This window comes from Symphalangus syndactylus, chromosome 11 (assembly GCF_028878055.3).
Source record: "Symphalangus syndactylus isolate Jambi chromosome 11, NHGRI_mSymSyn1-v2.1_pri, whole genome shotgun sequence".
NCBI classification, from domain to species: Eukaryota; Metazoa; Chordata; class Mammalia; order Primates; family Hylobatidae; genus Symphalangus; species Symphalangus syndactylus.
The window spans coordinates 46,784,748-46,798,981 of NC_072433.2; the positions used below are offsets into that span (position 1 = coordinate 46,784,748).

The following is a 14,234-nucleotide window of genomic DNA, read 5'->3' on the forward strand; positions in this document are numbered from 1 at the left end:
GAGCTCATTTATAAAAGATAATAAAACATTAATTTCAGACTTATTTAAGTAAAATGTTCATAAAAAATTATTTACTTGCTGCTGTGTTCATGTTATATATGGATGGAATTCAGTTTTAAAATGTTAAACATTTTCCTAACCTGTACAATAAAGTAAAATGAATACTGTACACTCCTCTGAAGACCAGGCACAATTTAGTCATCAGTGAAACACAGGATGTTCTGTTATCTTCCCCTCACCCTTCCTACATTGTTGATGATTTACTGTAGCAGTTGAGGTGGCTTTGTGATTTACTAAATGTATGCTACTCTTTCTTGTGCATTTGCTTTAAGTTTACCTATTGAACTGATTTTTAAAAAATATTATACTTTGTCTTTTGCTTGATCTCTTTTTCCCTCTGTACCTGATGCTGTCCTAATAAGATTTCTAACACACGTTGACATTACCAGAGATGTGCTAAAGGCTTTTTAAGTCCTAATTAGCTGAGTCCTTTCCTAAAAACTGGAAAGATTTCTTTATGTAGGATGGATTCCCACTAAGGCTGGAGTGACATGAAGTTGTTTCCACATCTTCAGAAGTATTGTACTATAGCAAGTTTAGAAACAAAATCATCAGAAGTGGGATGAGGAAACCAAAGAAGATTAAAACATTTAGCCCAAGGACAGTCGCTGGCTGTACAGTTCATTCTTTGTCTTGTCCTCAATTGCAGTCAAGTCAACATTGCTGCTGTATCAAAGTCCAACTACAGGTCTCTTTCCCACTAAAACATGCGGTGGTGACCAGAAGGCCAAGATCCAGGACAGCCTATACTGCGCTGCTGGGGCCTGGGCTTTGGCTCTTGCATACAGGTGAGCTGGTGTGTGTTCTCCTAGTGACTTTGAGAGTGGATAATAGGGTTTTGTAGGACCAAGACTAATAAAGCCACTATCTTTTGGCTCTGCTGCTGACTCACTGTGCGACCTATGACTGCTCACATCCCTTTTTAGGCCTCTAAACCTTTTCATTTTCTTTTTCTTTTTTTTTTTTTTTTTTGAGATGAGGTTACCCAGGCTGCAGTGCAGTGGCATGACCTTGGCTCACTACAACCTCTGCACCCTGGGTTCAAGCAATTCTTCTGCCTCAGCCTCCCTAGTAGCTGGGATTACAGGCATGCACTACCACGCCTGGCTAGTTTTTGTATTTTTGATAGAGATGGGGTTTCTGTTGGCCAGGCTGGTCTCGAAATCCTGACCTCAAGTGATCTGCCAGCCACGGCCTTCCAAAGTGCTGGGATTACAGGTGTGAACCACCATGCCCGGCCTAAACCATTTCATTTTTCTAAGAGCTTATATCAGACCAGTTCTAAGATTTTATGACTTTGTGACCAAAACTTTTTGTCTCTAGGTTTGTAAATCACCATTTTTAGTCATTGGTAGAATGAACTACCTACCCACTCTCATTGTGTTGATTGGTTTCAATCATGGAGAGAACTGATGATGACTAAATTTTGCAGATAATAAAATTAGAGCCCCCAAGTACTTAACAAATTTGTTCAAAATGATGCAACTCATTAATGATAGAGCCAGGGTCAGAATTCTTTTCTCCTACCCAGTTTCTGGTTTTATCACTGCTCTTCAGCGAAGTATCTGTTATTAAGTCTGGTTGTAAGTGAAATAATAGTATAAAGTAAAAAAAAAAAAAGGAGTAGTTTGACAATACAAAATTTCTCCTTTATTTATTTCATTATATGTAGAAAGCACTGAATGTGGATGCTAACACATAGTTGTAATACATTTTAACCATAATTAAGATCAGTAAGATTAACTTTCTGAATATTAATTTTCTGAAAGTGATCCATAGTTATGTTTCTGATTTAAAAATTGTATCTTCCACATGAACACAATTTATCTCTTTGAAATTACTGATGTGTTGGATTTTAAAAAGAAAATCAAACACTGAGATAATATGCAGTAGTCTTCTTTAGCACACTTGAATGCTGACATCACTGAAAGCATTTCCTTACATATTCTAGGTAAGGACAATATGGCTTTATTAAATGTAAAACTGGTACTGATCTTAGGAGTACAGGGAGTTCAGTAGCACCTTCACCAAATGGTGAAGCCAATAATGAGACAGACTGATGTTAATTGCCGTTCCTGATTTGACACAATGGGAAATACACCTTGTGCTAACATCTTACCAAGTTATCTAACATGAGTCTACATATGAACAAAAAATTGGACAAAGCTGAATTGTGGCTGTTTATAAGACAACTTGCCTGGACTCTTTAAAAATGTCAGTATTACAGATGACTAGGAAATAGGTATGAGGATGGCTAGATTAAAAGAGACTAAAGAAATACAACAGCCAAATGCAATACATGATCCTTAATTGGATCATGCATTTAAAAATACTGTAAAGTACGTTTCTGGGACACTTCAATATTTGAGCCAAGATTATGTATTAGATCATATAGTATCAGTATTAAATTTCTTAGGCATAATAATGGTATTATGGTTATGTAGGCAAATCTCCTTGTTTTCTAGAGATACTTCTGAAGTGTGTAGGAGTGAAGGGTCATGATGTTCATAGCTTACTTTCAAACAGTGAAGAAAATATTATAGAGAACGCAAGCTAATGTTAAAATGGTGAATCTAAGTGACAACCAAAAGGCTTATTCATGATAGCATCCTTTTAACTTTTTTGTAGATTTGAAATTTTTCTAAATAAAATGTTTACAGGAAAATTGCTTTAACAAATACAAGAGTACAGGTAGCATATGGACAAAAGTCAGATATTAACCTTCTCCCAGAATGCTTCTAACATCAGATAGAGACTTTAAAGTCCTTATTTTGCAGGCACACTATCTATGTAGAATATGCCTCTATTAAAACACTTGTGTCTGACCTCAACGGGAAAAGTACTGTATAGAGCAAATTCATGCTAATTTTTGTGCAATGCCAGCATGAAAAAGAAGGAATGATGTGCTAATGATGAATAACTTACTTTTTACTGACATTCACCATACTATGTCAAAATAATAATCATTCTTCTCAATAGTGAATAGTATATGTGATCTGTGACTTAACTGGGAGGTAATTATAGTATACTTTTTAAGGAGAGAAGTGATACTTTTTAATCATGTGAGAATGATTACCAGATATTTTTAGTTAAGATTAAGTGAAACAATGAATAAATCACTTTTATTTTTTAGTAGTGGGCGACTCTCATCCACCTTTGGAAAGTTACTGATCTATCATAAAAAGCAACTTGTGGACAGGAGGAACATCTTAACCTAGTTTAATAGTTAGATTTTAGCTGTTCTTTATTTTTAAAAGCAAGAGATGTAAAATTTGCTCAATTGATTTTAAATTAAAACCAAAGAATATAAAGCTTTATGCCAAAATACATCATGTATTATCCTGGATGTGTGTTTAGTTGAAGGCATCCTTGACTATGACTAAATGCGTGCTCTGACGGTACTGAACACACTGCAGAGCAAAGAAAGGCAGCACCTACCTTAACTTGTGGCTGCTACTTAAATCCAAGTGGCCATTGCATAACCTACAAGGATAGGTAATAAAAATTGGCTTTATTTCATAACAGTGAATTTAAAACAGTCTGTTGGTGGATTTTTTTCCAATAGAAATATTCTTTAAAGTTTCAGCCAAATCACTGTAGAAATATTGTATGCTATTTTTAAAAGAAGTTGGCTTACTTCCTTGAAAGAAGGAAAAATCTGCTTGAGTTTCATTATAGGATTTTTTTTCATTGTAGCATTTCTACTTTTGCTGGGAAAATGGAGTTTCACTGTGGCAGAATTGGTAGACGCCACCAGAACACAGGATTAGCCAGATAGTTAAATACTTAATTATCAAAAGCTCTGCTTCCTTTTCAAATGCATTTCCAATTTGTTTCATGAGTTATCTCTCTCACCCAGGCGCATTGATGATGACAAGGGAAGGACCCATGAGCTGGAGCACTCAGCTATAAAATGCATGAGAGGAATTCTCTACTGCTATATGCGTCAGGCCGATAAGGTAAAACACTGTGGTGTGGACGGGAATTCTCCCATCATTCTGAAGGATTAATTTAACTAGTATCGCAATGGCTTCTTCTGAAGAAGAATGTACTTTTCAAAGGGAAAGCCACATCCTAGGGCGGCCTAGATAGGTTAAAACAGCCTTTGCCATTCTAGCCCAGGGTTTGAAATCCTGAGATTGAAGGAACACCTTAAGCAAGAGGTGATTGAGAATTGTTATTTAGACTTGGATTTGTTTGTGTTTTGTATCTGGTGTTGCTTGATAAAGACCCAGTTTCTCAGGAACCTCACAATATCGATAATTCTAACCAATATTTTATTAAAGAATATCCTTGTCAGAATTACTTTTGGACATGTGAATTGCTCTGGCTTAAGTGAACTTTAGTTTAAAAATGTAACACTTCATTCATTTACATACAAAGAGGCTAGGAATTATAGGCTTAGAAAACAGCTTTACAGGCCGGGTGCGGTGGCTCACGCCTTTAATCCCAGCACTTTGGGAGGCTGAAGTGGGCAGATCATGAGGTCAAGAGATCGAGACCATTCTGGCCAACATGGTGAAACCCCGTCTCTACTAAAAATACAAAAATTAGCCAGGCGTGGTGGTGTGCACCTGTAGTCTCAGCTACTCAGGAGGCTGAGGCAGGAGAATCGCTTGAACCTGGGAGGCGAAGGTTGCAGTGAGCCGAGATGGTGCCAATGCACTCCAGCCTGGCGACAGAGCAAGTCTGTCTCAAAAAACTAAAAGAAAAAAAGAAAACAGCTTTACAGGGTTATGTGAAAATTAAAGAAAATAATATACATAACAACATTTAAAAAACCATAAAGCTCTATACAAATATAATGGCTATTCCTTTACTTACCTACATCTCTATGATCCCAGGTCCTAATATAGTAAGTGCCCATATGTGTACATCAATACATATGGGTCCCTAAGACCACCCACAGGTTTGATGCTTCATTAGGAGGACTCACATGACTCAGCAGATAGTCATAGTTGTGGCTATGGTTTATTACATGGGAGGAGACAAAGCATAATCAGCAAAGGGTCAAGGTGCATGGAACACAGTCTGGAGGAAGCCAGATGCCAGCACCTAGGAGTCCTCCCCAGTGGGGTCACACAGATGCACTTCATTCCCCCAGCAACTGATTGTGACTAATTGTAACGTGTAAAATGTCTATCAGGGAAGTTCAATAGAAGCTTGAGGTTTTTATTGCTCAAGGTTTTTATTAGTGGTTGGTCACGTGGGTATCCTTTGTCTAGCACTCACCAAAGTTCCAGACATCCAGAAGGAAACCAGGTGTGTAGTATCAACCACATTGTTAATGTAAACACTTTAGGTTTACATTTAGGTTTAGCTACTCTTGTGAGGGAATAGTGGAAATCCTTTCATGATCTGAGTGTCCACATATCAGCCAAGGGGCAACCTTACAAACAGTTCTTTCTGAGGTTAGCAGTCTCAGGCCTACCATATTAACTCTTTCCGGGACAATCTGCATAAATGAATATACTGGTTTCCAGTCTGTTTCCAGCTGTGTGATGTTGGACAAATTATTTAATTTCCATGTGCCTCCATTTTTTTCATCTGTTAAATAAGGATACCAGTAATACTGCCCTTACTAGGTTTTGTAAGGATTAAGAAATAACACATGTGTGTGAGTCAGTGTTTTGCAAGAAAGCCGCCTTGGTGCAGTGAAGGTGAAGGCCGGTGCACTCGCTGGCTGAGATGGGATCCTGAGGCCTCTCCAGTCCCCTGAGGGCGCACCACTGGCCCATCTCACCCAGGGTGGCGCCCCAGAGGTGGAGCACCGGGGCATGTGTTAGGACTTGAAAGATGGTGAACTGTGCCTGGTCAGGGCAAAGCCAGAGGAAACTAGTGGAAGTCCCTAGCAGTCCTGACGTGTAAATCAATCAGTCATCCAACCTGGGTATAGGGGTGAAAGACTGATGGAACCATCTAGTGGCTAGTTCCCTCCAAGGTTTCCCTCAGGATGGCTGGCACTCTTCCAAAACCCACCCCACGTGGTTTCATCTGTAAAGCGAATGATTGGAGGTTTTAGGACCCAAAGGATCTCCACCTACTCTCACCCTTTAGTTAGGTAAGAAGCCCGGCTTGCTGGCATGTGGAGCTGGGTGTGGAATGTGAGTGCCTAGTGGGCCGCTTCTGGTAAGCAGACCTGGCTTTGCGGGATGAACCGAATGCCGGATTAAGGTGCCCAATGCCCGCACAGTCATCAGACCCCAGAAAAGGTGTTGGTTGATACAGGTGGAGGGCGGCCACGGAAGTCAGAATGGGTGGGGGTGGGGAAGGGCAGAGAATGTATAGAGAACATGGTGTCTGCCCCCATACCACCCTGAACGCCCTATCTCTTCTGATCCCAGAAGCTAAGTAGGGTCAGGCCTGGTCAGTACTTGGATAAGAGACAGCACATAGCACAAGGGCTGGTACCAGGTGAACATACAGTAAATATTTGCGTCGTTATCATTAGTAGTATCCCCTTTCCCTTCTAGACCCCATGTTTCAGATGCGTTTCCAACTTCTATATTTTAGCAGAGATGCACACAAGTAACTTTGCAGGCAGTTTTGATCACTTAATATTTTGTATATTTTTTTATCATACAAACATATTGTTTTAATTTGCACTTGAAAATAATAGGCCAGGCACGGTGCCTTATGCCTAAAATCGCAGCACTTTGAGAGGCCGAGATGGGTGGATCGCTTGAGGCAAGAGTTCGAGAGCAGCCTGGCCAACATGGTGAAACTCCGTCTCTACCAAAAATACAAAAATTAGCCGGATTTGGTGGTGTGCGTCCATAGTCCCAGCTGCTCAGGAGGCTGAGGCACAAGAATCACTTGAACCCGGGAGGGAGAAGTTGCAGTGGTCCGAGATCACTCCATTGCTTCCCAGCATGGGCAACAGAGGGGAAACTCTGTCTCAAAAAAAAAGAAAATAATAAGCTGGGCATGGTGGCTCATGCCTGTAATCCCAGCACTTTGGGAGGCTGAGGCAGGCAGGTAATGAGGTCAGGAGTTTGAGACCAGCCTGGGCAACAGAGTGAGACTCCGCCTCAAAAAAAAAAAAAAATAAGAAAAGAAAGAAAAAATAATAATAAAAAGAGTGATAACAAATCTTCTTCAGGCCTGTAATTCAAGTCAAAATAAAGAAAAATCATTAATATTCTGCTACCAGAATATGGCAACAAGACAATGTTATAGAGAAAAAGTGTATTTATTCACAAGCTGATAATAGAGACATATGAAAAACCTTTAATTTGTCTACTGAGATTTAACTGTACAAATCAATATTGCAAACGTTTTTCAGATGCTTGAAATAAAGTAGTATGTCACAGATTGACATACTGGAATTAAACTAGTATGTCATATGTTATGTTGAAATAATTGTGATTAAAGTTAATTTTTTCCTAAGTGTGAGATGTTATTGTTTATTTCATTTGTATCATTTCACGAATGCATAATGTCTTTATGAATTCAACTTTTCTCTCTAGGGCACATTGTGAAAATCAAAATCATGGCTTTCATGGGTTTGCCAAACAAGTTGACAAAGTAGAATTATCAGAAGGAAGTCTAATAATGTATTAGTTTAAGGCAGGGGTTTCCAATCTTTTGGCTTCCCTGGGCCATATGGGAAGGAGAAGAATTGTCTCGGGCCACACATAAAATGCACTAACACCAACTGTAGCTGGTGAGCTAAAAAAAGAAAAAAATTGCAAAACAAATCTCATAATGTTTTAAGAAAGTTTACGAATTTGTGCTTGACTACATTCAAAGCTGTCATGCTCTGCGGGTTGACAAGCTTGGATTAAGGGTTTTTCCTTGTGACACGGTTAGCCAGTTGGTTTTTTTGTTGTTGTTTGGCTGGTTTTTTGAGACAGGGTCTCTGTGGGTCACCCAGGCTGGAATGCAGTGGTGTAATCACAGCTCACTGCAGCCTTGACCTCCCAGGCTCAATCAACCCTCCCACCTCAGCCTCCCAAGTAGCTGGGGCTACAGGCGTGCATCAACACACCCAGCTAATTTTTGTATTTTTTGTAGAGACAGGGTTTCTCCATGTCTCCTCAAGCTGGTCTTGAACTCCTGGGCTCAAGCAATCCTTCCACCTAAGCCTCCCAAAGTGCAAAGATTACAGGCATGAGCCACCATGCCTGGCCAACTTAAGCTATTTTAAATTCCTTAAATTATAAAGGATTATCATTTTTTTCCTATGTAGCTATGATGTTAGACCATTAGCACCTGGCCATTAGCCGGTTGTTAGTGGCCTTTTCTACTGAGATTTGACTTTACAAAGGCGTTTTGACTCTATAATGGCATTTCTTACTCAACCTTATTAACCAATCATCACAATTGTAATATGTTTTCTTTTGATACAGTTTGAGTGTGACCTAAGGTTGTTTTTGTTTTTTAATTTTAAAAATAGAGACAGGGTCTCACTATATTGCCCAAGCTGGTCTCGAACTCCTGGGCTCAAGCAGTCCTTCCACCTCAGCCTCCCAAAGTGCTAGGATTACAGGCATGAGCCACCATGTCTGGTAGAGTTAAGCTATCTTACATTCTTTAAATTACAAGGGATTATCATTTCTTTCCTATGTAGCTATGATATAGACCATTAATGTAAATATGAATTCTAAGGAGTATATTATTCTAGTGCGTGTGAGTGTGAGGGACTGACTCAGGGTGATTGAAGCATGCACCCAGCTCAAAGCCTCTCACCATACCTTCACATCTTATTGCTGCTTGCCGTTCTTTTCCTCCAGTCTTGGCCATTTCCTTTACAATACTGTTGCAAGAGGAAATATAAACATATCTTAAAATGTGAAATATTTCTCTGTTGGTCTTCCCTTGAAACTAAAGCAAAGCACATTTGTAGTGTTCATTCACTGTTTGACCTCTAGCCTCATGTTGTCTTTTGAAGTAAAATCATGACCTAGAAAGTCTCCCTTCTCCACTTCTATTGATTTCTCATCATAAACACACTTCCTGATGTATTTTCTAAAAATACTAGCTAAAAGAGATATTTTAAGTTGATTATGAATTTGAGTGAATACGAAGACTTATTCTTGATTTATTTAAAGAATTTAGAGCAGTCTGTTTTCTGGGTTTTATTGTCTTGACACTTATCTTAATGCCTGCTTATTGGTGTCAGCTATGTTTTATCTCTCAGTGTGCAGATACCTATTCTCTTATTTACTGTCTTTTATAATTCTGCTTACAGAGCAGCATTCAGAGTTTTTCAGAGTTGATTCAATCTGCAATTAATTTGGAGGGCAGACATTTGCTTTATAATAGGCTATAAATGTTGCTGTATCTAATTATCTACTTAAATTTTTTTTTAAATGCTAGTTTCTAATTAATGAGAAATCATTAACTTTTATAAAATTTATTTTTCCAGGATTCCCTTATGAGAAGATTTTTTTCTCTAAATGCATGTTTTAAGGCTACAAATTAAAAATGGATGACAAAGTACTCAATTACTTCTTCCCAAATGATAAACTGTTTATTCACAATAATAAAAGTTTTCAGGAAAAATCTAAGCAAAATACAAGTGGAAGAGGCATTATTCTAGATTTATTTTAGTCTAGAAACTTTTGCTTTAATTATTATCTTTATTTTTACTTGCCAGATGCCAGAATCATATAAAATACTAATTAGCATCCTCTTGTTTTTGACTGCTTTCAAGAGAACTTTTTGTTTGTAATTGACAGACAGCATGCCCCATTAATCTTCAAAGCTTATACTTTGGACCTTATTTTTTTCTGAAATTTTAAATTAGTTGTCTTTTAAGGGCTTTAAAACTCAAAATGTACTTATGTAATCCCCCATTTGAGCATCTTTAATCATTTAGTAGTTGCTTTTCCCCTGACATAGTGATTGAATATAAATTGTCCTGCTGGGTTCTTGCATGTCTTGAAGACAAATGACAAACACCACCTTGTCAACTGCAAGAGTCACTTTATTAAACTGATAAAACCTATCCTTTTAGATCTGCATCAAGTGGTTAAAATGTGTTTTGCTTCAGTCTTACCTATTTTTTATATAGGAGCTCAGAATAATATTCAGGACTTTGAGATAATAGTGCAAAAAGAGTGACCACATTGATTTCTATTTGTGTAGGTTCAGATTACTGCCAGCAGTTTCAGATATTGAGAAGGGATAGTCATCTTCTCTGAATTAACACCAGATGGCTTTGTCACTTTATCAATAGAGAACTTACATCCCTAACTGTACCCATTCTCTAGGTCCTGATTACATACTGATAGGTTCAGACTTTTATTTTGCTGATCAGGTTCTTTAATCATAAGGAGGTCTGTATTTGTTTGTGTAGGGCACTTGGAGACGGTAAAGATGTAACCTCCCTCTAGAACAATATTGCCCAATAGAACTTTTTATGAGCATACAAATGTTCCATATTACTCTTGAGCAATACAGTACCCATTAGTGACATGTGGCTATTGATTTCATGAAATGTGGCCATTGTGACTGAAGAGCTTAATTTTTTATTTAATTTAATATAATTAATTGTAATTTAATTAGTCACATGTAGCTAGTGGCTACTATGTTGGACAGCATAGCTTCTAGAAGCTTACAAGATACTGGGATTCTACAGCAATACTGTTTCTCTACTCACAACACTTCTGACACCGAATGTATGGATTTTCCACACCAAGCAGTTCTCAAATTTGAGACACCAACTGGGTATGTACAGTCTGTTGCAATTCTTCCAGTAACGACCTGGAGTTAAAACAGATCCTATAGGTTCAGACTCAGTCCCACAAGACTACCCCCAACTTCAGACACCAATTGTAAGTAGTAGATCCCCAGGCTACCCACAATTCTCTCTGACTTGGCTACAATAATTCCTTGGTGTCAATACTTTGTTATAACAGCTCACAGAACTTGGGAGACACTTTACGTACTATTACCAGTTTGTTTTAAAGGATATAAACAAACATCCGATGAAGTGGTAGAAGGTGCAGAAGGTCCTGAGCACAGGAGCATCTGTCTCCGTGGTATCTGGGGTGCATTACCCTCTTGGCATGCAGATGTGTTCACTGACCCAGAAGCCCTCCAGACATCATCATCTAGGGTTTTTATAGCAAACACGTTATGTAGGCATGATTGATTAAATCACTGGCTATTGGTGATTGACTCAATCACCAGCTTTTCCTTTCCGCACGTCCCCTGAAGTAAAGAGTGGGAGTGAGGAGCTGAAAGTTCCAACCCTCTGATCACTTGGTTGGTTCCTCTGTCAGTCAGTCCCCCATCTGGAAGCTACCTAGGGACCTATCAAGAGTCAGATTATTAGCAAAACCTCAGGTATGGCTGAAAGGGACTTATATGAACAGAGGACATTCTTTTTGCTCAGGAAATTCAAAGGGTTCTTGGAGCCATGTGCCCAGAACTAGGAAGGTAGACCAAATGTGTATTATGTAATTTCACAGGGAGATACACACAGCTAGTAAAATTATAGAACAGGAAAAATAATTGAGTGACAACTACATTGATGTGGGAGTCCAGAGGAAGGAATTTTGGTGAGGATTCAAAAAATATAAAAGATTTTTTAAGATAGTATTTTAAGGAGAAGAAGAATTTTTAAAGATGGAGAAGAAAAGATGGTGCTATATAGTATCGTAGTGAATTGAAACAAGGCAAGATTGCAACCACTTAGGTATTATCATCACTTACTTCTCTTTAAAAGGGAAGTAAATTATTGCATTTACCTAAAGTTATATATCTTTCAATTCATTTTTTTTGTTCCTATTTATCTCAGACTTCCAGGAATTAGCATAGTATTTGTCACATAATTGGCATCAGTAAATGTTTGCCATGTTGAATTGAACAGGCCCTAAAGAAATGGGTGGATTTTTTGGTCCCCAGAGTTTTTCTGTTGGATTATTTAGGTATTTACTTATTCTAAAATGGTAAAATTTTATGTCTAGCTAATAAATAATGGTGTGGCCTATATTCTCTTAGAGTTGGTGCCTTAGTAATGAGAGTACAATATATATGGAAGGGGAAGTGAAACCATGTTAACAGTAGCATACATTAAAATTTGCGACCCTTAGAGAAAGAAATTGTATTTGAAGTTTGAACACTTACTGAACTAGAATTGGCCTGTGGTCCTTTTTCATTATGAGTGTCATGTAGGCATTTCCAAATAACAGCGCAGTGGAATACAATCACTGAAATCCTGTCTCACAACATAAAGCAGAATTTCACTCTAAAACAAAATAAGATGCAAAACATTGCAAAAGCCATTGCTACTACATTAACCTGCTCTATACTACACCTGAGTTGCTGTGCATGTGAAATATCAATTGAGAATCATGTTAACTCTATCAAGTTAGTAGTTATGAACTTTTTGTATTTTTTCTTGAGAAAAGATAACATTTCTGCTTTGTTCGGTCCTCTCTCTGCCTTAGCTTTGTTCATTAAAAAGTTTCATGAAAAATAGCTTTTAATCTATAGTCTTGGATAAGTTTATGAATTACTAACGTTGTTTAATTTTATATTTCATTTTAGGTCCAGCAGTTTAAGCAGGATCCACGCCCAACAACATGTCTTCACTCTGTTTTCAATGTGCATACAGGAGATGAGTTGCTCTCCTATGAGGAATATGGTCATCTTCAGGTAAAAAGAGATTATAAATTTTATTCTCCTTATATTCTATAGCATAGAACAGTGATCCCCAACCTTTTTGGCACCAGGGACTAGTTTTGTGGAAAACAAGTTTTCCACGGATGGGGTAGGGGCTGGATGGTTTTGGGATGAAACTGTTCCATCTCAGATCATCAGGCATTAGATTCTCATAAGGAGAGCGCAACCTGGATCCCTCACATGTGCAGCTCACAATAGAGTTTGCACTCCTCTGAGAATCTAATGCCACTGCTGATCTGAGAGGAGGCAGAGCTCAGGCGGTAGTGCTTGCTCACTGCTACTCATCTCCTGCCGTGTGGCCCCATTCCAAACAGGGTGTGGACCCATAGCAGTCTGTGGCCCAGGGGTGGGGGAGCCCTGTCATAGAAGATTTGAGGCTGTTTAAAAATAATTTTCAAATTAGATTCTATAAATTGTTCAAAATAGAAGTATAGAATCAACCCTGAAACAGAGAAGAAAGTGAAATGGCAGCCATGAGGGCTGAGTTAATTGCGGCAATTGAACGTGAAATTCGAGTGAATTCTTGGTCTTCAAGCAAAAAGGGTAAATGGATAGATTATAAAATTATTTATGTGCAAAAGAAGGAGGCCTACAGTTCTTTCAGTGTTATGTGCAAAAGAAGGAGGCCTACAGTTCTTTCAGTGACAAAAGTTTTTACATGTTATCAAATTTAGAAGAATTTCAACATTTAGGAACTAGAGGAAAAAAGACAGTTCACAGTGGTGTAATAGCAAATCAGTTTTGTTACACAGCAGTTCATTTCTTAATGTATCATCCTTCAGTAAAGCTAAAAACATGCCACTGAAATGTAATTCCAAAAGGTATTTCTGAAGTCCATAAATTTTGTCTTATATAATATATTAAATTTTATACCTATGCTTAGAACACACTGGAGGTTTTATATATATTTTTTTCATTTTATTCCCCTCTCACATCAGTGTATTGTTTTTTAGCTGGACAGTCTGTTGTTTCTGGGATAGAAATATATTCTATTTATGTTTAATCGATTTTCTGCTCATCATTTGGTTCTCTGTCTTTGGGACAGAATACTTACTATTCATATATTCCTTACTAAATTAAGAGTATCTCCTTTTTATAGTCCCTCTCACTTTAGAGATCTGAAATGTCTTACTTTAGTGTGTCTTCTCTAAGCACGGAAAGTGTGGTGCTCTCATTTATATGCAGGAGAAACTCTTGTACTTATTTGTAAACAGCTCCTTGGAGATTTAGTGTTATGAATATGTAGTTTCTCAGCCTTAACCTTTAATCAGATTTTATGTGCCTTTTCCTTTGATAAATATGTTTGCTATCAGAAGTAGGGTTTTCAGAAGATAATAGCTTATTTATCTTTGTATCCCAGAATTCAGCTCAGTGCTTGGCACATAGTTGGCCTTAAATAAATTTTGGTCAATCTGTTATGTGGCAGTCCCTTTACAACTCGCCATGTACGGACATTTTCTTACAGAAGCATCCCACAAGTCAGAGCAGAGAGCTCTTAGAGGTGTTCCCTGTAAAAGGGTGCCCATAGGAATGATATT

The 14,234-nt window shown here is 38.1% G+C and overlaps 1 protein-coding gene across 6 annotated transcripts in view; it reads left to right on the forward strand.

Annotated features, from left to right (window-relative positions):
• The window catches only part of PHKB (phosphorylase kinase regulatory subunit beta), a 239,098-nt gene that overhangs the window by 38,222 nt on the left and 186,642 nt on the right, over nucleotides 1-14,234 (forward strand). For all 6 annotated transcript variants that reach the window (XM_055233310.2, XM_055233313.1, XM_055233309.2 and 3 more), the window contains 3 exons: nucleotides 710-848; nucleotides 3,920-4,019; nucleotides 12,562-12,669. In XM_055233310.2, the coding sequence (XP_055089285.1) occupies nucleotides 710-848; nucleotides 3,920-4,019; nucleotides 12,562-12,669 (347 nt within the window). The remainder of the gene's footprint in view (nucleotides 1-709; nucleotides 849-3,919; nucleotides 4,020-12,561; nucleotides 12,670-14,234) is intronic.